This window comes from Toxorhynchites rutilus, chromosome 3 (assembly GCF_029784135.1).
Source record: "Toxorhynchites rutilus septentrionalis strain SRP chromosome 3, ASM2978413v1, whole genome shotgun sequence".
NCBI classification, from domain to species: Eukaryota; Metazoa; Arthropoda; class Insecta; order Diptera; family Culicidae; genus Toxorhynchites; species Toxorhynchites rutilus.
Genome location: NC_073746.1, coordinates 62,996,605 through 63,021,242, shown reverse-complemented (window position 1 = coordinate 63,021,242; position 24,638 = coordinate 62,996,605). Strand labels below are relative to the sequence as shown.

The window sequence follows — 24,638 nt, the reverse complement described above, 5'->3', positions numbered from 1 at the left end:
TGTGTTGCAGTCTAGAACGCTGCAGATAAAGAGGGGGATATTCCAAGGCGACTCTTTCAGCCCGCTTTGGTTTTGTCTGGCACTGAACCCCCTCAGTAGGACGCTCAATAGAAACGGTCATGGCTATAAAATAAGGTATGGCGACGGCGCTCACGAAGAAGTGACCCATACCTTCTACATGGATGATCTCAAGGTCTACGCTGATTCACGTCAGCGTCTAGGTGTAGCTATCCGGGTTGTCGAAGACATAAGCAGGGACATCTGCATGGAGTTCGGCCTTGACAAGTGCCGCTGTGTCCATCTGCTGAAAGGGCAGCTTACCGAATCCGGAGGTTACGAGGTCTATGACGGCGAGTTCATAAGAGACATGGTTCGTGGCGAATCCTATAAATATCTTGGATTCCGACAGCTCACCGGGATTCGCCACTCCGACATCAAGACGGAGCTGCGAGACAAGTTCTTGAGTCGAGTGAACTGTGTCCTGAGGACTTTCCTCAACGCGGGGAACAAGGTACGCGCGATCAACACATTCGCGGTTCCCCTGCTGACCTTCAGTTTTGGTGTAGTCAAATGGAGCAAAACTGGCCTAGAGGACCTTGAGAGGAGGATGAGGAAAGCATTTAAAGAGGCCGGAATGCACCATCCTCAATCGGCACTGGAGAGAGTTTCACTGCCACGCAAAGAAGGGGGACTTGGAATAGTCGACATATCTGCACTGTGTGTTGCCCAGGTACGACAACTGCGCGAGTACTTCGCAGAACGCGCCAACCAAAACGCGCTATACCGGGCTGTCTGCGCCGCCGACAGAGGATACAGCGCTCTGCACTTGGCGCAAGCGGAGTACCAACTCAACTGCAATCTGCAGACAGTGGAGGAGAAGATTGCAGCTTGGAAGCAGAAGGCAGTGCATGGTGCCCACCCCCATCAACTGGATCGGCCACACGTCGACAAGGCCGCATCTAATCTGTGGCTAACGCGTGGTGAACTCTCTTCAGTAGTAGAAGCCGACATGATAGCCATCCAGGACAGGATAATGCCGACGAGAAACTGCAGGCGGTACGTCTGGCATCAAGACGTTGATGACATTTGCCGGATGTGCCATCAACCAGGTGAAAACATAGAGCACATTATGGGAGGCTGTCCCGTTTTGGCCAACGCAGCCTACACCGAGCGCCACAACAACGTGGCCCGTATTGTTCATCGACAACTGGCGCTCCAATGTGCTCTACTGGAAGACAACGTACCAAACTACCGGTACCTGCCTGCACCTGTCCTGGAAAATGACCGTTTCAAGCTGTACTGGGATCGCACTGTTCTGACCGACCTCTCGATCCACCACAACCGTCCAGATATAATGGTTTACGACAAGAGCGACCGCAAAGTCACCATCATCGATGTCGCTATTCCACTGAACCAGAATCTGGAGGAGACCCACGGTCGCAAAATCTGCAAGTACCGACCATTGGCCGTGGAGCTCAAGGAACTGTGGGGGCTAAGGGAGGTCCCAAGAATTGTTCCAGTCGTTCTCTCTGGAACTGGAATTGTCCCGAAGACACTTCTGGAAGCGCTAAAGGTGTTGAACATGGAGAAGGAATTGGCCGGCATCCAAAAGTCGGTCATCCTTAGCACCTGCGCGATTGTCCGACAATTTCTCGGTCAGGACTGAAACAGCACGAGCATGCAGATACGTGCATTCCGCAGAGCCTAGTCCCCCTTTGGCATTCAGAAGCCCGGGGGCAGGTGAAAATTCTGGCTAGGTTCGCCTAGTTAAGAAGTGAGATAAGTCTGCCATAAGAAAAACATCATTGCAAGAAACAGATCTCCACAGAAACGACCCGTGCAATCATGCAAGAAGCTGGGAGTTCTCGGAAAATAAATACGAATACGTTTTGTCATCAAGAGCGTGGACATTATATAAACCCCCTCCCCCCTCACCGTGGACATGCGTGGACATTTTCGTAACCCCTACCCCCCCTAAAATTGTCCACGTGGTATGTGGACAGCCCCTTAGAGAGTTTCACTTCTACTGCTTATTATTGGGAAAATGTCTGTTTTCGTTTGTCTTAAACAAATAAATCTTAAGAAACTGTCTACGAAATATGTGACCTATTTTTTTCTCGCTTAATTGAATAAAAAATCAGGATCCTGGACTGCTTCATTTCTGTGAACAAATAATTCATTGTGGGCTATCAATTTATGTTTTTTTTCGTTTTCACGATCAATTGGTTACACAAAAAATGTGTCATTCACCAATGATTGTTGTTGATTTGGATGCTACTGCGTGACTTTGTACGCTGAACCGCTGGGTTGATTTGAATGATTAATGCTCCAGGATACCCTAAATCATAAAGAAAATATTTTATTTGCAGGGTATTTCTAGCTGAAGGTGGAAGTCCAATTACCAAAACAGCCAATCCGCACATTGCCCAGAGCTTCGATCAATTGAAAACGAAAATGCTTTTAAACAACAAATCCCGCAAGACACATTGTTGATTTCAAGGAAGATGGAGGAACGCGAAAGATAGCGCTGTACAGGAGTCAACGACAGATTCGACATTCTAGAAACTTGGGCTTCAGCGACCGAACAGCTCGGGCTTGAATTTTATTTTGCTGCATTACAGATATATGTAAGAATGCTTTGTTGAAACAAATGACTATTTCCGTTAAAGCGGAAGCGGAACAAAGAGATACCGATGTTTTCAATTAACACATCCATACAAACTAGACGACGACTCGACTGATTCATCAGTGACCGCGGCCGTATTCTGGAATAGAGTCCATTATTTACCCTTATTATTGGTATTTAAATGATAATTTTCTTCACACTGTTTCGCAAAATTATTGATTTTCGGGCAAGGGATGAGGAAGGCAGATGGATGAAATGAGCACCATTGGGGCAACCATTTGTGGCTTCCTTCCACCTTCACCTTAATGATTTCTACATTAATAAAACATAGTTTTCGCGTTGAAATATCTTTATTCTGGGTTTGCACTTCATTTTTAGTCCTTTATCGCGTTATCCGCGATTTTCGTTATGCGCGTTGGCCTAGCCAGACTATTCCGCGGAAAATCGGGGTTCTACTGTATATCCAACATCTTTGCTTTCAGTATTATTGAAGTACTAGAAGTTGTAGTACAAGACTAGTTGCGTCATTGTCAATGACTTCTCCAAGATAACGGTTCTTTGCAACCAAAGCAAGCGTACTTTTCAAGTTTCAAGTGTATAATCTCTGTGTTAACAAACGGTATAATTCTGTTAGTTTTGTTTTATTAACATGCCTACTACAAATTCATTGATTGATATCAACAATAAATTCGCTTTTGTTGAATTGTGCAACAAATGAACGATATTCATGAAATTAAAGCAACCACTGCCATTCCGGTACTTTCGATAATTTTCTGTTTCTGTATCTCAACAGCAAAATTGTAAAAATGCCCGGAAGTGCAAGTGGAAGAAGAGCCAACAAAACTGGAATGATTTGGAATCACCATCTTGCTTCCAAGGCTTGCAAAAGATTGGAGGACAATTTCCGATTTGTCTACGATACGAACATAAATTATTCGTATCTGCAGACAAATGAAAGCATCGCTGGAAATGATGAAATTGATAAACCCAGAGAGATTGAAGGTTGTGAATCGAACCCGAAGGATTCATTCTATGTACGTAAAACACAAACGATTGATACTGTTTATAATTTGGCTCTCTCTTGCAGAATATTATACAGAATAAAATGAATCTCAACGATAAAAGGGGCCCAAAATTTCTCTGCAACAAGTGCAGATACGCTATGCATACGCGGCTAAGTATGATCACTCACATGAAGTTTCACTTGAAACCATTCTGTGAGGTTTGCTTTGCCGTTTTTGAATCGCGGAATGATGTGGTATTATATAACGAATGTACTAGACTATTAGCAATAGAACAGTAAAGAAACTTGTTCACAGGATCGTCACATCGGCTCCGAGCACCCTGAGGTAATTAATAGCGATTGTCTTTCCGTGGTTCCAAATAGAAGCTACTACAATGTGCAAACTGCTGCTCCTCCTAACACACCAAACCCAACTTCCGATGACGAGCACAAAATGATCGATGTTTTGGTCAATCCCATCACAAAATATACAACGGATGTTAATAATGTAGCCAAACAAAATGATACCGGGACCGGCGTTATTGATAATATGCGGCGCTTGGTTATCAATGATGATCCTCGATCAGTGCCGACACGAGGGCGTCCAAGCAAGAAACAATTCGGTTTAAAACGTCAGCTTAAGAAAAAGTTGCCTAAGTGTAGAACCGATACTGGTAAGCCGGAAAATGCAATGAGAAAAATTACCTCAAGGTTTGGTAGAGCCATAAGCTTGAAGATTCCGCAGTATTGAAAATATTACGATTCAAACATAACAGCATATGACACGGTATGAATTGTTCTTTTGAAAAGACCTTATAAATGAATTTCTCTTTTATTTAACGTTATATAAATTATTATTTCTTCAATAAACTTACTCGCACTATCAGAGCAGATCAAAAATCAACAAATTCTTTTATGAACATACATTTCGATGCCACTTTCATATCAAGCTCATCGTATATATCAAAGTGGGAAGTATCGGCTGGACCGCCAACCTTCGGGATGAACGGAGCAGTAACTTCTGCGTTCATTAATCCAATCCAGTTAGTGCCACGGAACCATGCGTGTTGCTTGATGTCATTGGGTCCGTTCTTCAAGTTCCCGAATCTTCGCGTCAGATCAACCTGCACTATATTCTGTACCAAGTTACGCAAGTCTCCACCAACGCTGGAAGGAAATTTGAATTTTCCCTTGCAAATCTTCTCGAACATAACCATCTGATCGTTGGAATGAGTGTAGAATGGTGTATATCCGGCCATCATTTCGAACAATAGAATACCGAATGACCACCAGTCCACGCTTTTCCCATAGCCCTTCGCTTGGATGATCTCCGGTGCTAGGTATTCTGGGGTGCCACAAAGTGTCCAGGTTCGATCCCTAATCAACTGAACCAACCGTTCAGTTGTGCAATTTGAGGAGAAAAAAAACAATCTGTCTTACCTTGCAGAATCCGAAATCTGTTATTTTCACATACCCCTTTGAATCGATAAGAATATTTTCCGGTTTCAAATCTCTGTATATCAAATTCATGTGGTGTAGATATTCGATGGCCAGAAGAACCTGAGCTCCGTAGAATTTCGATTGCTCCTCTCCAAAACGTTTATTCTTTCTTAGCAGTGAAAACATCTCTCCGCCGCAGATAAACGGCATCACCAGGTATATGAAGGAATTGTCCTTATAGCAACTCTCTAGGTTTACCAGAAATGGAAATGCCACACTCTGCAGTATTCGTTTCTCGTTGAGAGTGTGCTGTAACTGCTTGTGTCGGATAATTTTTTCCTTCGAAAGTATTTTCAGTGCAAAGTATTGCTCGGGGTCCTTTTGGCGGATCAGTTTCTGAAAGTCGTCTTTGATTGCAAAATGTTACCACAAAACGCATAACTAAATACAAACCACAACCCCGAATGCTCCGGTTCCGAGGGTTTTCAGCACGTCGTACTCATTGAGTCCCACGTTGGTGGACGCCTTTGGGTTGTTGTACTTTTTGTCGAATTCAACCTTCAGACGATTCAGTATTTGCTTGAAATCGCTGTTACTGGAGAACTTTTTTCCCACATTTCGTGTCGAAGTTGATGCTTTGACGACCGAAAGCGTTCTTGTGGAAGCTAATGTAGTGGACATCTCGTGAGTAACCGTTCGATAGAAATCAGAAAATGTAAGACAGTATTGATAATTGCGCGCATGGCTTGCTTAATTTGCTGGAATTGGCTAACGTTCTTCGTTTAATGTTTAGAGATCGTGAATAGTCAGGATGATTTGCATTTTGGAAGAAGCTATCGAATGCAAATGATGCGATTCCTTAAAAGGCAAACGGCCGCAATCAATATTGGCATGTGACAACGATGGACCACATGTTGCGAAAGCGACCAAGACATACCAAACGTAGCTTCTCTCTGACTACCGATCATATAAGTCAATAGCACACGTTCAACTCTCCAGCATTTTTTGTTGAAGCTTTTTTAATTAATAAAGATTCCAGAATAGCTCAGATGACGAGTGTTTTCACTGGCCAGTGATGTATAATTTGAACATCGAATACCGTCGTGCTTCATGCAATTATATGACATTTGGCATAAAAAAAATCGGAACCCCCCGGTTTACTTTGACCGCTTTGCACCACTCTCCCTTAAGGCCGATTGAACTGATTTTTTTTTATGTAACTTTTTTAAATTCGAGATGAACCTTTTCATTGGCACCCTAGTGTATATATTTTGGAACTTCGGATGCTTCGGATTTGGAAACGGATGCATTAAATTGAAAGACCTGTTCTCAAACAAAAAAATGCAATACTTTGTTCACATTTTCGAGATCGGCCCTATGGGCATGTTAATTTAGATTCCACGTGATAATTTGGTGGACCCTTATTATCTGCTCAATCTGCATTACCGACGCTGTATACACTCGTTTATTTCTTCTCTTTAAACAGTTTGTTTGTAAACACCGCCATGGTTGAATGAGCTTGAAATTGAGAGTTTACCCCTTTCGATGCACAAATACATGCGTCAATCTCAGATTTACAGTTTTTCATTGTTGTAGGGTAAAGTTTGTGTTTTAGTGCGAAGTCGGCTTACTAATTGCTACGATGAAGATAGTCTTCACCTTGTTATTTGTGCTAATACAGCACCCGTACTTCATCCAGGGCGAAAAAGTACTCGATGCCACTCGGACTCGGGTGTGGGGTCCAGGTATTGAGCATGCCGACAGAATCCCGTTACATGCTAGATATTTCTTCATCGAACCCAGATATGCAAACAATGAGATGTGAGAGTTTATATTTTGTCTAGTCACTCTAACGATTCCACATCCTTAACCATTTTTCAGTATCACAGAGCATGTCAAGTATCGCATTATATTTACGGGAAAATCACGAATCGGCGAATGCCGCGTCAAGCTCGAGCAAATCGACCGATTCGATGGGTCGGCTTTGATCCGATACAAACTGATGGAGACATGCTGGGATCTCAGCATTCAAGTGATTCATGGAGAACAACATCTCGGGAATTCTCCCTATCAATTTGCCGGCAAGTTGTACCCCGAGAATTGCTACTGTCCTCAATCGTTGTTGGATGATTGGGTTGACCAGATAGGCTGCCCAGCGAGTGACTCGCAAATCGATAGCGACTTGATACCGTTTAAATCCGTAAATTTCTCCAGCTTGAGGCCAAGAATAATTCATCAATATGACAAACCGGGAAGTGTGTCACTGTGCAATTATGTTGTGAAAAATAACAATGTCTATCGGACTTGTTACGGTCGTTACACTGGCTTCAAGATGTACATGGATGCCGTATTACTTTCATTAACCAGAAAGACATTTCTGCCCGATATGGAATTATTCGTTAATTTAGGCGACTGGCCACTGGTCACCAAAGGTGGTCAGCGTAGAACTACCGGGCCTTATCCGATTTTTTCATGGTGTGGAAGTAGTGATTCGTTTGACATTGTAATGCCCACCTACGACATCGTCGAGTCCTCACTGGAAGCTATGAATCGCGTATCGCTCGATATGCTTTCGATACAGCGAAAGGGTGTTCCATGGGATCAAAAAATTGCCAAAGGATTTTGGCGTGGGCGTGACTCTCGAAGGGAGAGACTCGATCTGGTCGGTATCTCTCGAAGCAACCCGGACGTGGTAAATGCATCTCTAACCAATTTCTTCTTCTTCCCGGACGAGGAAAAGATATACGGTCCGAAGGTGGCCCACATCTCCTTTTTCGAGTTCTTCGACTACAAATACCAGATTAACGTGGATGGAACTGTGGCATCCTACCGATTTCCCTATCTGCTTGGCGGATCCTCCGTTGTTTTCAAACAAGATTCAAAATACTATGAACATTTCTACAGTAAATTACAGAGCGGAGTGCAATATATTCCGATTAAGAAGGATTTGTCTGATCTCATTCAAAGCATTGAACAAGCCAAGAGCATGGAGGAAAACATGTTGGAGATTCGAAACAATGCTAAAATATTTGCTGAGGAAAACTTACTTCCCAAATCAATTTTGTGTTACTATGGGAATCTGTTTAGGGTGATTTTATTTCTATTTTTTCGTCATGCTCTATACTCACATTTATCCTTTTTCTCAGCAATATGCAAACTATATTGTTAGTTCGATAGAGGTCCTGCCAAATATGGAGTTGGCAGATCAAACAGAGACGCAATGTGGGTGTGAATTGAAGGACAGTACCAGTCACGATGAACTCTAGTCTAGTTCCTTGATGGATATAGAAATTCCCGTTACGAGTACCTCGCTCAACAAGAAACATTTTAATGTTTAGATGCACTATATATATAATTTATTTTAGAAAGGAATAAAGTTTACTTAAGCTTAGCTTCTGCCCCAACATATTTGATTTCATCGAAGGCCTTTCTTGCACGTTTCAATTCCTCATTCATCGTTAGCAGGTCTTTTACACGGGAATATTTCCTGGCATCTTTTCGAACCAGGAAGATAATATCTTCCACCTGAACGCGTCCAGTTCGACCAATTTCCATAGCTCTGTAATTGTAATATTACCCATTAGAGAGGGAATTGAGTGCAGCTAATGTGGTTACAACCGGTGTGTCATTTCGGTGATGAATTCAATAACCAAATCCTCCAGCAGATCGACACTTTCTGTGTACGGATTTTGATCATCTCCGAAACCGTACATCATGCATCGTAGTTCTTTGCTGAAGAGTCGTTTCCGACCGGCAGTGGCCTCAATCTGGACCTCACCCAAGTCATCCTCATCGAACTGCGTAAATGAGCGACATTATTCATTTGCATAATTTTTTTAACTTGAAAATTACCTCTCCTTGATCGAAAGTTTCTTCCGGAGGATTAGCGGCCATTTTTATTTAAATTCAATGAATAGAACAACAGAATATTGCTTTTTATATTGTTACAAAAATGAAAAACCACAACACGACAAATTCATCTCCAGCTTTTCACTTTCCTGTTTTTGTACACAACACAAACAAAAGAGGTGATTGAATGTCAAATCGGAGAATATGCACACTGAAATGGAATTCCTAGCAATTGAATAAATTGCACGGATAAATCTGAAAATTATTGATGTACACTCAGGAAAATGATAATTTGGATTTATTCCCGTATACCAGGAATGACCAAACGGTAGTCCGCGGTCTACCGGTCGCCAGCGTAGGTATTCCAAGGCGCCCGCCAGCTGGTCTAGGATGGCGCAATGGATTAACACGTTGACGGCCACGTCAGTCACCGATGACTGACACTTTCATCGGTTGGTTGGTTGACACATGGTGTTTATGCTAACCTCAATAAAACATATTAGTTGAGAGAGTAGATACTTCTTCGTTAAAGATTCCGTTTGAACATTTTTATTCAGATTGTTAGTTATTTAATATTAACACAATGCTGGAAACATCCGGAAACAAACACAAATTGGTTTCTATTCATTGTTTTTATGTTTTTATTATTTTCAAAACCTTATAATTAATATGAACTAAATTTTTGGGGAAAACTTCGCCTTTGAAGACTGCGAATACCAGTTTTAATGAAGTATTGTTTTTTTTGAATATTAAAACTATGATATGTAATTTGAATTAATTGTGCAGATTTCTTCCAATAAATATAGGGCCCTATTATAGAAATCGAGGCGATAAGAACCCAGTTCCAAACATAATCGAGCAGTCATTGGCCCGATGTCGACCGAAACGAAGTAACATGCTACAAAAGTGCTGGAATCTACCTCCGCCTTACCCCCCGCAGGCTGCACTATCTATAGTTGAACTATAATTGTATGCAATTTTTTGGTACTGAGCGAAACGGCATCACTGTAGAGATTGCTTTTTCTCTTTCTCTCTAAATTGTCATTCAAAATATAACAGAGAATCGAGAACTAAATTTTGTAAGTAAGGATAATTTTGATATTTAATTATAAAATATAAATTATGTTTCCTTGATTAACTTCAGTAACAAATTCAACAACACGGAGACAAAATACAGGCGAAATTTGTGGTGAACGCAGCTAGTCTTTGTTGATATATCGCGTCAAAGGAAGGAAAGCAGCAGCAACAGCAGAAATGTATAAATGAAAATGAAAGAATAGCGGTGATCTGAATGGAATGAAAACGGAGTTTGCAGCTTCAGTAAAGTATTGTTTTTGGGATCAGACCAAAGCGCTCATCTCACCATAATCACCAACAACAACTTCAACACGAACGTAACCAATTTGAATACCCGTAAGTATGACTGGTTTTAATTTTAACTTATGATATGAATTTTGATCTCTTAATTTCATTTCAGAATAAAAAACTCATCCATCTCAACAGTCATGATTCCCCACGAAGTTAGGTGTGTCTGCTAGAAGGAACGAAAGGGACAAAAATAATTGAGCCGACTGCGATTCCGATGAAGAAATTTGTAGCTGACGGGAGTTTACTGATGACGGTATAATCGCTGCGAATAGTATACATCAACAGTGCACAATTGTATGAATTTATATATTTGTAAACAACGCAATTTTTTGTTTTTTTTTTGCTTAACATTAAACTTTTTGAAAACACACAGCCATAAAAACGGTTGAGCAGTACTGCAATCGGTCGACGCGGTGCCAGATTGGCACAGGTTTGGCTCGAAATTGGTTGTCGAATACGAAGGGTAGGTCGACAAAATCGTTGCAAAATGGCACGATATCGGTATCGTTGTCGACACCGTTTGTTGGGACCAATTCGACACAACAATGTAGAGTGGGAATTTTGCTCGTTAGCTCTATTTTACTATTATAGAAACCGAGCAATTCGATAGCATTGAGCGAGTGATAGCTATCGGTATAACTGTCATAATTTTTCGAGCAGTTTGTTTTGGTTTGATTGTCGTTTTTGTTGTATGTGTTGACTCGTTCGTTTGTTTTGATCAGTATTTGTTTTCCGGTGCTGCCAGAACAGTCTACAAGGTAAGTGTCATTTATATTCATCATGTTAAAATTTACAATGCAGAATTTACTTCCAGCGCATATTTCAGTGGCTGAAAATGAGTGGACAGAAGAAAAAACGAATCATTACTAGTTTGAACGGCTCGTTGGACTTATGAAAGCGAATGTAGACATTACTCGAGGCTTTTGTGGAGGCAGTTCAATTGGAATCACGGTTAATGAAAAGTGAGAGAAATTCAGTTAGAAACTTAATGGACTGGGACCAACCATGCGCCTTGGCTCAGAATGGCAAAAAAGTAAGTGTCTTCTCTATGTTTTCAATATATATATCAGGCTAATGTAATATTACTATTATTGTCACCGTTTAACAAACGAAACAGATGTTCTCAACTCTGAATCTTTATATGGAATGTCCTTTATACTTCAAACACTCTACCACCAATCCCCTTTGAAAGAAAAGAATGTTACTACAATCACGCGCATTGACGTAATATATCATAAAGCAGGGAATGAAAATCTGATTGAATCTTGTTCTTCACATATGCTAGTTCTAAGCTCAAACCAATCATCTCATGCTTGAATTAATTAAAAGAATTAAATTTAAAAAAAACGTTTTTCTAAAAAAAGTTAAATTTACACGTGACTACTCACGGAATTTCATAGATTGCAGTTATGAAAAGTTCATTTTCCGCCAATTATATTTTTTGTAAAGCAAATTCTTCCATTCTGTCAATTTTATCACAAATGAAATAGATAATGCATCCCTTACGCCTATTAAGCTTCATTCGTTGAGCGAATATCAGTTTTCTCCAAAACATAACCATATTAATGTCCTTTGGAAATACAGATATTTATAATTTTCATAGCAGATGTCTCAAAAAAAGATTTGGCATCCTTTCTATAGTGCTTTGCGAAACATTTCAAACTCGCTTCAGAATATTTCAGAATATTTTTTTTTTCGCCACTGACATTCGAGCAGAGTAACGAATCGAGCTATTTTCCTCGATTTTTATAATTCCAAATTTCACTCGGTGTGATATTGATAGTGATTGTATCGAATCCTCGATTCGATTTCTATAATAGGGCCCTATGTTTCGCGATGGTATACAATGGAATGAAAGAAAACGTATCACTCATTTTATTTTTCTCCTGTCAAGTTGGCAGCTCTTCAGAAACAGTAGCGGCGTACATAAAATGTCACCCCTTCTTTACACTGCCAACAGAAAGAACTACATGCATGTTTTCGTGCGCCATGGCGAATGTTCCGGTTAACTGCCGGAAGGCCGCTTGTAACGGCGTAGATTTTGTTGCAAGTAAGCTAATATAATAAGCTTCCATGGGAAATTTATCAAACAATATATAATTATCTGTCTTCGTTTCACCATCTGAAGTCCATTTTTTTAATGAAGACGTTACCTAGCCACGCACGATTTTTAATATGGGTGCCCAAAATCAAATTTCTTCTCTCAACTGCCAAGACGTGCAGTACCTTGTGGAAAGCTTTGGTAAAGACAACATAGACAGCGTCGAATTGCTGTAGCTTCTTCATTTTATCCAGAAGAATAGATATCTATGATGGTGCATTTGGTAGACTGATAAGTTACATCATGCACCATGCACTCGAATATTTTCGGCAAGTAGTAGTGAATTGAGATCCCTCGATATCTCTCTACATCATTTAGGGAGCCAGATTTATTGATTGTAGGGTGACCAAATAGTTCATGATTGAAAACGGAACACGTAAGCCAGAAAAAATGAATTTCAATTGAACTAAAACATCACTGTAGAATATACGAGAATTATTTTTTTCAGAATTGTTCCATTCTCCTTCAACACATCTTTTCGCCTTAGCATATACGGGTGGAGACGAACACAACAAAATAAAACAACTTAAATCGAATAAACCGTTCGCGAGTTCTGAACTTATTTGGTGATTCATTTTCATTTATATAGTTATGTATAGAAGTACGTTATTCCAGGAAAAACCATTGACATCACATTACATCTCTGCTCTCAAGTTTTAAGCGATAAGCAACACATTCGGGGATTCATTTTTATGTATATTGATTAAAATATTTTCTGAAGAATTTTCTTGAGTGAATGATACCAAGAATAAAACCAAGCAATTAAACATTCTTAGATGTACTAGTTTTGTTCTCTATAACAAAGATTCCTTCGATTACGAAGCGACTTTACAAGGGAGATTATGATTTTTGGAAATCTTATCATAAAATTTGTCACATTTCAGATACATTTTTTGTTTGACAATTATCATAGCTTTAACGGTTTCTATTTTGAATCGTAACTTTTTCGTTGTCCACATATTGTTCCTCGTAGAAAAAATTCTTTTGACTGGTGCGGTATCACCAGGTAGACACAAAAAATAATCAGTCAGCTTCACGAATTCCTTTTACTCTAGAAACTTGTTTTTCATTTCTGAAAATATTTGCGCCTGATGACGCATAATTGGTACGGCATCTTTGCTCCACCTGTTTATCTAATCAATTTTAATTCCTTCAATCAGTTTCCACTCATTAAACGAAATGTTTTCAACTATACGAATAGGAAGTTTTTCACTAATGCTACTTGGAAACTCAGACCATTCCGGAATGGACTTGAAAAAAATCCATTAATTCTACTGTGTTTTTCTTAAAATAGCTTGAATAGCAGTATCGTAAAAGTCTTCAGTTTCAAGAAATTTAGTCTCCTATATTCATTTGCTATAACTAGTATTTTAAAATAGTTTGCAACTCACTGATAAAAAAAACTTCATCCTCTCTATGTTTAGAATTCTAATAAATTAATGAAAAATTAACAGCAACTCCTGCAACATTCTCCCTCAACAACATCAATAAATATTCGAAAGATAACTATCCGGTTTCTTGCTAAAAAAAGCCACGGGTTTCCAAATAGATCATATAGTACAACAATACATTTATCTTGTGAAAAAAAAGGATTGAAATCCGTCAAAAACACTAAGCCTCTCGAAAAGAATCGTGTGATACTATGCTCAGGCAATTTTGTATAATATTCACCGGTGAAATCACAAAAACTTTTCAATTGTTCTACACAAATATCAAATCACTGAGTATAATTTTAAATCTAAATTCCAATCTGATATTCATTCCAATAAATGTGTTGAAAATAATGACATTGGAATAAATATTTTTTTATTCTATACTTCATACTCAAAATACGGTACATATTGATAAAAAGACGGGACAATCAAAATAGATCAAAAACGGGTACTGTCCCGTTAAAAACGGTATGTTTGGTCAGCCTAATTAGTTGGGGTGATTGAGGCACATTTGCAGAGCGTGGAAAAGTGCGGAGGCAGTAGAACAGGACCGGGGTCTTTTGATTCATCGATGAATTGTAGCCTCATGGAGCAAGAAATTAATTCGGGACACGTACAGATAATAATGCGGTATGCTGTTCGGGTAGGTTTCAGACAAATATAATGAGTTATTACTTGACACATTTTGAAAGAACAACGAAAACACGTGACGTACTGGCGCTCACTTCTTGGTAACGTCTATTTAGTGGTATTTTTGACGTAGGACTACGTCAATTTTAATGTCATTATTTTTTTAAAAACATTAAAATATAATAATGCGACTAAATACATTTTGTTTTGTGATTTTTTAATCAAGTGCAATTAGCAGGAATGATTCTGAAGATTATTCTTCCCCATCAGTAGAATATTTTCGTATCCAATATTGGATGCATAAAACCTTGTGCCTCCAATATAACGCTCATGTTTTCGAAGTCCCACAAGTATTCATTTATTCATTCATTCAAAATGGATTCAGATTCAACTTCAAACAAATGATCACTAAATCAACGATAGTCCTACGTCAACCTTGCGGTTATTCCACAGATATAACTCACTTCCTGTTTTTTAGAATTTTCCGGTCGTTTATAAACTTCCAAAGGGATTTCGGGGTTGCTCTCACACTATAGCACACAATACGTAAGATCTCGTAAAAGTAGTTGATCGTTTTGACGTGTTGACGTTTTGTACTATATTATCATATATTTTCGTTTCAAATTCACCATTTCAAGTAGTTTTTTTTTTCATTACACGTAACATCACTATAGGTGTTGGCTTTTACTGCTATCCCGACATTGCGATTGCAACGCGGCTCATAAAATATATTTATTTACATTTGCATTTAAGCATTGAACTGGTATACGATCTGAATTACTTACCTATTTCCAATCCAACAATTACATGCTTCCGATTGTAAGGCACAGTATCAGATAGTGTATACAATTTACACTGCGATAAAATTTCCAGGAAACTGATACTTCCGAATGTGATGTCTGGTAATGCAAAGGGATAGTCCAATGTATTTCGATCTATGCTTTTATCCACTGAAAAGAGAAGAGTAAACATTTGATTATCACATTTAGAACAGTTGGAAAAGCATCCCACTGCGGATTTCAAAATTCAGTCGGCGATTATTGAACTTTGTTAATTTATTGGTCATAAAACACGGAAAAATAAAATCCATACGCCATGAATACGTTGATAAACATTTGTAAACCATAATATAAACGCTACCAAACAACAATTTCTCTTATCAGTCTATCTCTATCACCGAATCATCAATCTCTATAACAATGACCGAATCTTCCGATGAATAAACTGACGAAAGGGTATTATCCTCAGCGCTGGCTATGTAATAGATCTCTCGTGATTCATCAGAATTCAAGCTAGACAAATCTTGTTCCTCGATAATACCCTCGTCGACAAAACCATCGCTTTCATCCTCCTTCAAACTCAGATGTTCGTCAAAATTAATATCCAATTCAACACTGTCAATGTCGTGATAAGTCGCTGGGTTCGGTACAGCCCGTGTCTTAGAAAGTGTAGTGTCTTCATCCGAAATGTCGGCTTTATTAGAATGAGATACACTTACACTGTTTGAGCCAAACTGGCACGAGCCTTCTGGGACTGTTTGATCAACGTAGCAAGAGCTATTGAAATCAGCATTGTTTCCATTAGATATGATGAAATCCGCTTTCCTGTTGTTGTTGAACTCGCAATTTCCGCGGAACTTGAACTCTTGCCTATTGATTTTATTGAAATCGTTGCAGAGTAGGCGGAACCCATCCACAGGTTCGTCGACTTCTAGGATTGCCCCATAGCTCTTACAGTTTACTATTTTTGATGAATCAAAGTTGATCTGACATCCTTGCAGCACATTGACGCCGTTGATACAGTCTTCTATGGTACTGTGTAAGAGATGAATCTCACTATGTTGATTGGTATAAATCCCAGTTGAGAAGCCTTTTATAACGCAATTCTCAAAACAAATTGTTGAATTACCTGCAAGTAAGAATTTTCAGTTCCAGTTTCAGTTGTGTGTGCATTGAAATACTCACCGAACACAACAACGCCTTGTTTTGTAGAAGATTTTGGGTCCCCATTGAGAAAACAATTCCGGAATGTGACATTACCACCTTTGATCAATACCCCAGTCCGGACGTTAGCGCATTCCAGCGTAATATTTTCGAAACAATAATCTCCATCCACGGTTAGCAGGATGCTATCGTCGTCCTTTGAACCAACTATAACTTTTTCCTCCATCACAAACATTTGTTTCTCAGGGGCCTGTACGAACCGACCTGAACTAACACCCACCATTGCACCTCCACTGTTGAGATACTCCAAAAACTTGATCGTGTGCTTGCCGGGAGGCAGGTAAAGTTGAACTGAATGTTTGCATCGGTTCAGAACTCCTTGGAGGGAGTCACAGATGTGAACGATCTTGTCCCGACCAATCATTGCTTTTGCCTCGCTCAAATACCGGAGCTGCTGTTCCAGCGTTCCGATGTGGGTCACAATAAACGCTTCTGCAACCGATCGATCGCTATAGACGCTATCAACGTTTCCTTTTTCTTCAGACGTAAAGTGAACCTTTTCGTATAACTTGTGCATCGCCGGGTTTTCCAATACTTCTATTTCATTCTTAATTGTGTTCATTCGTAGATGAAGTTGCATCAATTTATTCACTATTTCAGCATCTTCTGCAGCAAATATCTCCTCATCTTCATGCGCTTCAATGCCTAGTTCGAGCAGCTCTTTCTTCTTGTGAATGTAGTTCGCTTCGGCCATTAATGACAATACATGCGATGATAGTCTGTTTGAAATGGTTCCACTTTCAATATCAAAATGAAGTTGAACTCTAGCATCAATGTGTTTCTGCAGCGAAAGGATGTCCGTATCATCAACATCGTTATCCCAAGGCATCCAAACATGCTGATAAAAGAACCTCAGCTGATCGATACAATTCGCCGTTTGGTCAACGTTAAGTGCGTCATTTTCTTGTTCTCTCGTAGGCCACAGTTCTTCCAGCGAAACTATTTGTTTCTCCGATAATTGCAATTCCTCATCCTGGGTAAAATCTATCACAAAAATAGCCTTCAATTCGTCGAATAACACCTTTAACAATAACAAATCGACATAGAGATAAACCTTTTCAAATTTGCGATCGACACAGTACCTGCTCGACTGTTCCGTGCGGAGCGGTAGGAAATTGGACTGACAAATCTTCACATACGGCTCTAGAAATTCGCCACACTGCTTGCCAACCCGTGGGCTCGATTGTCTCTTCGATGAAGTTGGCCCACTCGTTGCGTACGGACGAGGTCGGTATCTGCAGCTCGTCGGAACGAAGAACGCTAGAAATCTCCAAAAGCCGTTCACATTTAGTTTTGTCAAATTCAAAGACTTCCATTTGTGGGCTATAAAGCGACTGCGTTTTACTATACATACTTCACAAAACCCAAAACAAAGTGGTCGGGAAAATGGTTATAGAGCGAATGGTGCGCGATGTATCAATTTCAACGGATGCGAAATCTCCAGTAGAAGACTTTTGAATTTTGACAATTTCGCCCTTCGGTAGTTTCATACAAATAACGAATTCGTTTTTGAAATGGGTTAGGTCCAAACTAGAGATGGGCAAACCGTTCTCGAACGGTACGAAAGAACTAGTTCGCAAAAAAGAGTGAACGAACGGTCGTTCTTTTTTAAAGAACGGTTGTTTGCGCCGCGAACTGATTGCGAGGGAACGGTTTATGAACGAACTGTTTATGAAATAACTTTTTGAGAACGAAATGATTCAGAACGAACTGTTTGCGAGTGAACTATTTGAGAACGAAGTGTTTGCGGGCGAACTGTTTGCGAACGAACGAGTACAGCTGAACTGATTTGCGCTGGACGGAAGGGATAAATATAACAAGAACGTTTATAAGAAGAATACAACGATACTGTCATTTACGAGCAAAACGCATGTAACGCAGGGTTTATTTAGTTAATGTATACTCAAATTTGGGTCAAAAATTAAATTACATTTTCGTAGTTTTAAAGGCAAAATTTTTTTTTATTTCCAATTTTATGTTTTTTTTTTAATTTCATGTAACACTCATATACTTCCTGATTATCAGAAAAAAAAATCAGGGGGAACCTGTGCCGATTCATGTATTAGGTAAACATAAAATCATCTAGTGAAGGCAAGTTGAGAAATTATTTTTTCGCCGCTTCCAATCCATTGTTTGGCCTATTGCGTGTACGTGTTATCATGATTGTTTGTATGATTGATTGTTAGTGGGAATTGAAAAAAAAACGCTGCTGGATTTGTTCTCTGAATGAACCGTTATGAAACAGAATCTTACAAGGAACCTGTGTTTTGTCCTAACAGGAAATATGAAAAATTGCACATATTTTGTGCGCATCAAATTATTACATATACTATTGTCGGCTGATAAAAATGTTTTCATATACAGTTTGCGACTTTTAAAGAAGAAGCACCTTATCTTTCCCCACCAAATTACAAAAAAAAATAAATCCCGCACGAAACAAAAAATCTCTTATCCAATCCAACGATATCAATGAAAAGCTGTCTATTAATTTTTGGGTTCTAGCTAACATTCTTTATTGTTCTTGATACCGCTGAACGAAAGAGCGAAAGAATGGTTTAAAAGAACTGATTCACTTAGATGAACGGTTAGTGACTGAACCGTTCAGTATGATAGCGTATGTGATGTTTTGGGAGATTTTATTTCCATGAAATTCTAACTATTGGCCGAAAATATCGTTCAAAAAAGTAGTGCTTTTGTCTCAAGATGTCATTCGTTCGCTTTTTTCAAACTCATTCATGCAAAAAGTCCTCATGCATATAGAAAAAATGACTTAGACGTCGTGCACAAATTACGTAACGCTAAAAATCCGGATTTTGGACCCCCTCCCCCCCTACTTAACGCAATTTCCTATCTCTAATACACAGAAAACAACGCAACCTATATGGCTTTGGCGCTAAAAGTAAATATTTTTATGTAAAGAAACATATATTCGCATGTTATTAATATAGTGTAGCGCGTAATTTCTATAACTATTTCGCTAAAATAATTATTTAAACAAAGCTCAATCGTGTCGATCCATATTAATCCTATGCAGCGATCTCTTTTGCCTGCCCAACAAATCACTAATACATATGCACGCTGCAAGCGCCCTATACATGCAAATCAAATGCCAAATTTAGTGGTATGGGTGCGTTCGTAATTCTTCGGATCCTTTGACGTTTACTCGCAACCGAGTAACTGACAACGAGCGAAAGAATATAGTCCGATTTGTTTATATTTGCGATGACAAAAGGATAGTGCAGATGTCTGGTGGCGATATTTGTGCTGGGAGATAAATTATTCTCTATCAGATCAGAAGGACCAAGTGCAGTGTGAAATTATAAAAATTAGAATGAAAATTTTTACTTCATGTTGTTTGATTACCTAACACATGTAGTCCTGACACTCACTTAACCATTTGTCGATGCATTTTCTGCCTGTTTCATAAATAATTACCATTATAATATAAGATCGTCATCAGACAGTTTTCGTTGAATATGTTTTTGCAATTTCGAAAAAAAACCTCTTATTTCATGACATAAAATACATATTCGATACGTAAAAGTAAATTTTCATTCATAATTTTTATTTTAAAAGCATGATTATTTCACATGAACACCCATAATTATTTTCGCCTCACAATAAAAGTACACGAAGCCTAATACCGTCAACGCGACTATACTCTTCAAAATCAGAATCCGAATTGGTTTACGGTTTAATTAATACAAAAGCAAAAGCAACAGGTTTTCCATTCCCATAGTCTTTATTTTTAGATTTTCTGAAACAATACTCGGAACATGACAGTTCAGTATAGTTGTATTGGTGAACCCGAGTGCAAACCCGTGAAACATCCCAGTGCGAACCAAAAAGCTTTCGAGTTGAACCTAGTGCGAAACTGAGTGAATAAAAACGTTTTGACAGCAGTTAGGTTGGAACTGGGGTTGAAACTGAACAAAAACGAATTCGCTATAAGTAACTCCCTCAACTCCCATCTCGCTGGTCGTCATTATCCTCCACTGGGTGCGTCTTGCCTGGTAGGCGAACGCGGAGACTTCTTGTGAAGCGAGTTGAACCAACTAATGAATCGGTATCGTTCCCATCGGACTTGCCGCTAACAGTTTTGCTAACAGCATCGCAAAATTGAGTGTACAACCAGGGTACGTTTATGAGAAGGTATCCTGGACTCGAAGTGTGTCCGACACGATTCACTTATACACTCTCAACTATGACATCTTAGCTTTGGCGGAAAGCAGCGATCGCAAAGCAATTCATAACAAGTGTTTTTTTTTGTTGCGAATATTACGTGTTTTGCTACTTTTTATTTGAAAATACGTCAATAATACGTGAAATATATGAGTTAGTGAGCCATTAAAGTTAAAATAATGGAACTAGTACCCAGGATGGTTGTTTCTGTGTTGTTTTTTAAAGTGGTATTTTTATGGCGGCTCGATTGCGGAGGAATATATACAGGGTAACTTCGATATAACGTACCCTCGTGATAACGTACCCTCGATATAACGTCACTCGATATAACGTACACATTTCTAAAGTGTAAAGGAAAAATTTTTTTTCTGATAGAACAATTAATTATCTGTATTGTGATGCGATTTTTCCGGGTGCCATCTTGAACTTGTTTTAACAAGTTTTGTACCTTCAATCAATCCCGAAATACAGCTGGTTTTGTGATTCCAGATTCTAAATGAATCAAGTTTTAATCAACAGTACGAAGGGAAACATCATGAAAAAGGCTGGTTTCGTCTTCTGATTGAAGTTATTCATTAACTTTACTAAAAAAGCAACACAATAAAGTATTATAGACTACGTTTGTGAGTACTTTATTATGCTTCGATATAACGTACAATTCGATACAACGTACAATTTTGAAAGTGAAATGTACGTTATATCGAAGTTTACCTGTATAACATATTTCTATTTTCAGATAACTCTATGTCTCGATGTGTGGCACCCGGATGCGTGAGCGTTCGGTCATTGATACCCGGGCTCGAGTCCAACTCGAATTATGAAAACATATCCCACAAATTATCATTCCATCGATCCCCAAGGGATGTGACTATTCGTAAGAAATGGCTTCGATTCTTTGGACAGGACCAAAACAGCAATACTAAAAACATGTACATTTGCTCGCTTTACTTCAGTCCAGATTGTTTCATTCATATCGATGGCTTGGAAGTACAATATCGTCGAAAACTAATACAAATAGGTAAATTTGAACAAATCCATATTATAGTTACAATTATTACACACAACTGTTTATTTTTAGCTGTTCCTACTGTCAGCAAGGCCAACGATTCTCATACCTCGGGAAATCAAAACCGGAAGGCTCGTCGAAAGGTCTTGATTGACATCAAGCAAAAGTTGAATCCATTAAAAACATCCGTAACATCCGCAGAATCGGCCCGGTTTTCTAATGGGAGGAAACATGACTATCCCAAGAAGGATATTCCGTCAAAGAAAACCAGGAGCAGCACCATCAACATCTCTAATGAGAAACCTAGCAATTCGGGCGGTTATGATAGTTAAATTCAAGCACTGCGACAAGAAATATCGAAGAACTACAGAAAGCTTCAGGAAGCTAAAATTCAAATTGCCGAACCACAATTTCACCTAGTTTTTGATTAGAAAAAAAAAACCTATTTGGATTATCTTTACGCTACAATGAATGAATATGTACATTAAGCTAAAATAAAATAGAAATAAACTCATTTAGACAAATTTATTATACCATCCCATGATACTTGCAAAGCTAAGGGTGGGTTTAGACTAGTGATATATTCATGTGAAGAAATATGATGAGATTTTTAGAAATCGCATCAACTGTTTACACTAGCATGAACTTCTATAATGAATATATTCATATTTTCGGTGAATTTATTCACCTGAAGTAGAACTGCATCCAACTTTAGTGATTTCTCACCAGTGAGAAATTCACAAGCGTTTACATATGCTGAATTTATTCAAGTTATATATACCTCGAATAAGTGTATCATATTTATTCTCACCCGTTTACACCTATATTCACGTAAAATAAATCCATCTATAGCTATAGATCTCCCTAATGTAAACCCGCCATAACACGTTACAGCCTCGCTACTATCAAGACGGGTCTATGGTACTAGGTGAGGCCGTTTCGTCACTAAGTTGGTTAGGGGAGCGGTATATGAAAACAGTACGGAAGAAAGCAGAAGGGGAATTATTTCCTTGAAGCGTGAAAGAGACAGACTGATCACGAGCGAGCTCCGGCACAAGCGTATTGTGTTTTGTTTACAAACAAAACACAGTAGATTTCCAAGATGGCTGAAGAGTGGTTTTAGCAAGTTGGCCCACCTTAGGATATACTTCTACGCGCCTTGGCTACTATTGATGCGCTAGTCAGTCCAGACTACCTTTTCATAAACGTACCCTGGGGTGCACCTTAAATTTTTCCAAACAAATTAACCTTTTTACAAAAATCTTTGCGAATTAGTGTACTATTTTTCGTCAGTTTGTGACGTCAACACCAAACCACTGCTTGGGTAGTGTTGGTTTTTGTTTTTTGTAGAAGTTTGAAAAAGTTTTCATCAGAATGGCAAGTAAGAGGAAAGAAAAAGATAATGTTACACGTATAATGATAATAAGTGAGACTTGTCGAGGAAATATATTGCAGGAAACAGCAGCTACTGTCGGAGGAACCCTCTCTACAGTAAAGTAGAGATGGGCAAAACAGTTCACTTTGATGAACGGTTCACCCATTAACCGTTCATCTAAGTGAATCAGTTCTTTTGAACCGTTCTTTCGCTCTTTCGTTCAGCGGTATTAAGAACAACATAGAATGTTAGCTGGAACCCAACATCAATAGACAGCTATTAATTGATATCGTTGGATTGGATAGTGTACGTATGGGATTTCTATTTTTGAAATTTTGTGGAGAAAGATAAGCTGCTTCTTCTTTAAAAGTCGCAAACTGTATGTGAAAATATGTTTGTCGGTCGACAAAAGTTTATGTAATAATTTGATGTGCACAAAATATGTGCAATTTTTCATATTCTCTTTTTGGACAACACACAGGTTCCATGTAAGATCATATTTCATAATGTTCATTTAGGGGAAAAATCAGCAGCGATTTTCACTAACAATAAATCATACAAACAATCACGATAACACGTATACGCAATAGGCCAAACAATGAATTGAAAGCAACGAAAAAACTTTGCCCTCACTATAAGATTTTATGTTTACCTAATTCATGAATCGCCCCAGCTTCCCCTAGATTTTTTTTCTGATAATCAGGAAATATATGAATGTTACGCGGAATTGAAAGAATACATGTAATTGGAAATATATAGTTTTGCTTTTAAAACTACGAAAATCTAATTTAATTTTTAACACAAAATTGAGTATACATTAACGAAACAAACCCTGCGTTGGATGCATTTTGCTCATCATGACAATATCGTTTTATTTTCCTAACAAACGTTCTCGTTATATTTGTCCATTCCGTCCAGCGCAAATCAGTTCAGCTGTACTCGTTCGCCCGCAAACACTTCGTTCTCAAACAGTTCGTTCCCAAACAGTTCACTCTCAATCAGTTCTTTCCCATACAGTTCACTCGCAAACAGTTCGTTCTGAATCAGTTCGTTCACAAGCAGTTCACTCTCCATCAGTTCACTCTCAAACAGTTCACTCGCAAATCGTTCTTTCGGAATCAGTTCGTTCACAAACCGTTCGCTCGCAATCAGTTCGTGGGGAGAATTACCGTTCTTTGAAAAAGAACGACCGTTCGTTCACTCTTTTCGGCGAACTAGTTCGTTCGTACCGTTCGTGAACGGTTTGCCCATCTCTACAGTAAAGAAAATCATAACCAAGTGGAAATACGAAGGAACCATGAAAAATCTCTCGGGTAGAGGACGCAAACGAATCCTATCTCCTGATGATGAACGAGTAATTGTACGAACATTGCGAATGAGCTTGAGCATTTCGTAGTTGCTCTCCGTGATTGACCTGAATTAGCGAAATTATAAAAAGAACACACTGGATGGTGTTTGGGACTAGTAAACCATTCTCATTGTGCATGTTTCGATGATTCAAACTTAAAATAGTCATTAACGACGCCGCTCTCGTCCTTACAGTCACCAGGGGAAGGGAAGGAATGTTAGTATGATAATCGCCGCCCGAAGACAAGAAGGGTCGCCTCTATAGCGTGGTTCCC

At 39.0% G+C, this 24,638-nt stretch overlaps 5 protein-coding genes and 1 long non-coding RNA gene across 7 annotated transcripts; 3 read left to right on the top strand and 3 right to left on the bottom strand.

Moving 5' to 3' along the window:
- The first annotated feature begins 3,181 nt into the window (after positions 1-3,181).
- LOC129774646 (uncharacterized) lies at positions 3,182-4,548 on the top strand. The gene is made up of 4 exons (XM_055778466.1): positions 3,182-3,245; positions 3,420-3,660; positions 3,714-3,884; positions 3,946-4,548. The coding sequence occupies exons 2-4, from the start codon at positions 3,433-3,435 to the stop codon at positions 4,378-4,380; spliced, it is 834 nt and encodes a 277-aa protein (XP_055634441.1). The 5' UTR covers positions 3,182-3,245; positions 3,420-3,432; the 3' UTR covers positions 4,381-4,548.
- Positions 4,000-5,763, bottom strand: LOC129774643 (cAMP-dependent protein kinase catalytic subunit beta-like). Its single transcript, XM_055778460.1, has 3 exons — positions 5,523-5,763; positions 5,070-5,465; positions 4,000-5,014 (listed from the first exon to the last, which is right to left on the bottom strand). The coding sequence occupies exons 1-3, from the start codon at positions 5,748-5,750 to the stop codon at positions 4,523-4,525; spliced, it is 1,116 nt and encodes a 371-aa protein (XP_055634435.1). The 5' UTR covers positions 5,751-5,763; the 3' UTR covers positions 4,000-4,522.
- An 807-nt stretch (positions 5,764-6,570) lies between these two features.
- Positions 6,571-8,460, top strand: LOC129774639 (protein O-glucosyltransferase 2-like). Its single transcript, XM_055778455.1, has 3 exons — positions 6,571-6,890; positions 6,951-8,157; positions 8,216-8,460. Exons 1-3 carry the CDS (start codon positions 6,712-6,714, stop codon positions 8,333-8,335), a joined length of 1,506 nt encoding a protein of 501 aa, XP_055634430.1. The 5' UTR covers positions 6,571-6,711; the 3' UTR covers positions 8,336-8,460.
- On the bottom strand, positions 8,403-9,121 carry LOC129774648 (transcription initiation factor TFIID subunit 13). The gene is made up of 3 exons (XM_055778468.1): positions 8,922-9,121; positions 8,688-8,866; positions 8,403-8,628 (listed from the first exon to the last, which is right to left on the bottom strand). Exons 1-3 carry the CDS (start codon positions 8,961-8,963, stop codon positions 8,448-8,450), a joined length of 402 nt encoding a protein of 133 aa, XP_055634443.1. The 5' UTR covers positions 8,964-9,121; the 3' UTR covers positions 8,403-8,447.
- Positions 9,122-9,740: 619 nt separating this feature from the next.
- Positions 9,741-10,504, top strand: LOC129774650 (uncharacterized). Its single transcript, XR_008742744.1, has 3 exons — positions 9,741-9,997; positions 10,063-10,331; positions 10,396-10,504. It is a non-coding gene; the product is annotated as an uncharacterized LOC129774650 (long non-coding RNA).
- A 2,069-nt stretch (positions 10,505-12,573) lies between these two features.
- LOC129774638 (protein nessun dorma) lies at positions 12,574-19,211 on the bottom strand. 2 transcript variants are annotated; one of them, XM_055778454.1, is made up of 4 exons: positions 17,536-19,206; positions 16,415-17,474; positions 15,949-16,358; positions 12,574-15,400 (listed from the first exon to the last, which is right to left on the bottom strand). In XM_055778454.1, exons 1-4 carry the CDS (start codon positions 17,803-17,805, stop codon positions 15,386-15,388), a joined length of 1,755 nt encoding a protein of 584 aa, XP_055634429.1. In that variant the 5' UTR covers positions 17,806-19,206; the 3' UTR covers positions 12,574-15,385. The 2 variants fall into 2 exon arrangements, with proteins under 2 accessions (XP_055634429.1, XP_055634428.1); XM_055778453.1 differs by lacking the exon at positions 12,574-15,400 and having other exon boundaries at positions 15,484-16,358; positions 17,536-19,211.
- Positions 19,212-24,638: the final 5,427 nt, after the last annotated feature.

Excerpts from the sequence above, each read along its gene's own strand:
- LOC129774646 (XM_055778466.1), top strand. The coding sequence starts at position 3,433 with ATGCCCGGAAGTGCAAGTGGAAGAAGAGCCAACAAAACTGGAATGATT. Across the intron at positions 3,661-3,713 it reads ACCCGAAGGATTCATTCTAT|AATATTATACAGAATAAAAT; the intron begins GTACGTAAAACA and ends TCTCTCTTGCAG. Across the intron at positions 3,885-3,945 it reads TTGAATCGCGGAATGATGTG|GATCGTCACATCGGCTCCGA; the intron begins GTATTATATAAC and ends ACTTGTTCACAG.
- LOC129774643 (XM_055778460.1), bottom strand. The coding sequence starts at position 5,750 with ATGTCCACTACATTAGCTTCCACAAGAACGCTTTCGGTCGTCAAAGCA. Across the intron at positions 5,466-5,522 it reads CCGGAGCATTCGGGGTTGTG|AAACTGATCCGCCAAAAGGA; the intron begins GTTTGTATTTAG and ends GACGACTTTCAG. Across the intron at positions 5,015-5,069 it reads CAGATTTCGGATTCTGCAAG|TTGATTAGGGATCGAACCTG; the intron begins GTAAGACAGATT and ends CGGTTGGTTCAG.
- LOC129774639 (XM_055778455.1), top strand. The coding sequence starts at position 6,712 with ATGAAGATAGTCTTCACCTTGTTATTTGTGCTAATACAGCACCCGTAC. Across the intron at positions 6,891-6,950 it reads AGATATGCAAACAATGAGAT|TATCACAGAGCATGTCAAGT; the intron begins GTGAGAGTTTAT and ends ACCATTTTTCAG. Across the intron at positions 8,158-8,215 it reads ACTATGGGAATCTGTTTAGG|CAATATGCAAACTATATTGT; the intron begins GTGATTTTATTT and ends CCTTTTTCTCAG.
- LOC129774648 (XM_055778468.1), bottom strand. The coding sequence starts at position 8,963 with ATGGCCGCTAATCCTCCGGAAGAAACTTTCGATCAAGGAGAG. Across the intron at positions 8,867-8,921 it reads AAACTTTCGATCAAGGAGAG|TTCGATGAGGATGACTTGGG; the intron begins GTAATTTTCAAG and ends TCATTTACGCAG. Across the intron at positions 8,629-8,687 it reads ATCACCGAAATGACACACCG|AGCTATGGAAATTGGTCGAA; the intron begins GTTGTAACCACA and ends TTACAATTACAG.
- LOC129774638 (XM_055778453.1), bottom strand. The coding sequence starts at position 17,805 with ATGTATAGTAAAACGCAGTCGCTTTATAGCCCACAAATGGAAGTCTTT. Across the intron at positions 17,475-17,535 it reads CGCACGGAACAGTCGAGCAG|GTGTTATTCGACGAATTGAA; the intron begins GTACTGTGTCGA and ends TTATTGTTAAAG. Across the intron at positions 16,359-16,414 it reads ACAAGGCGTTGTTGTGTTCG|GTAATTCAACAATTTGTTTT; the intron begins GTGAGTATTTCA and ends TCTTACTTGCAG.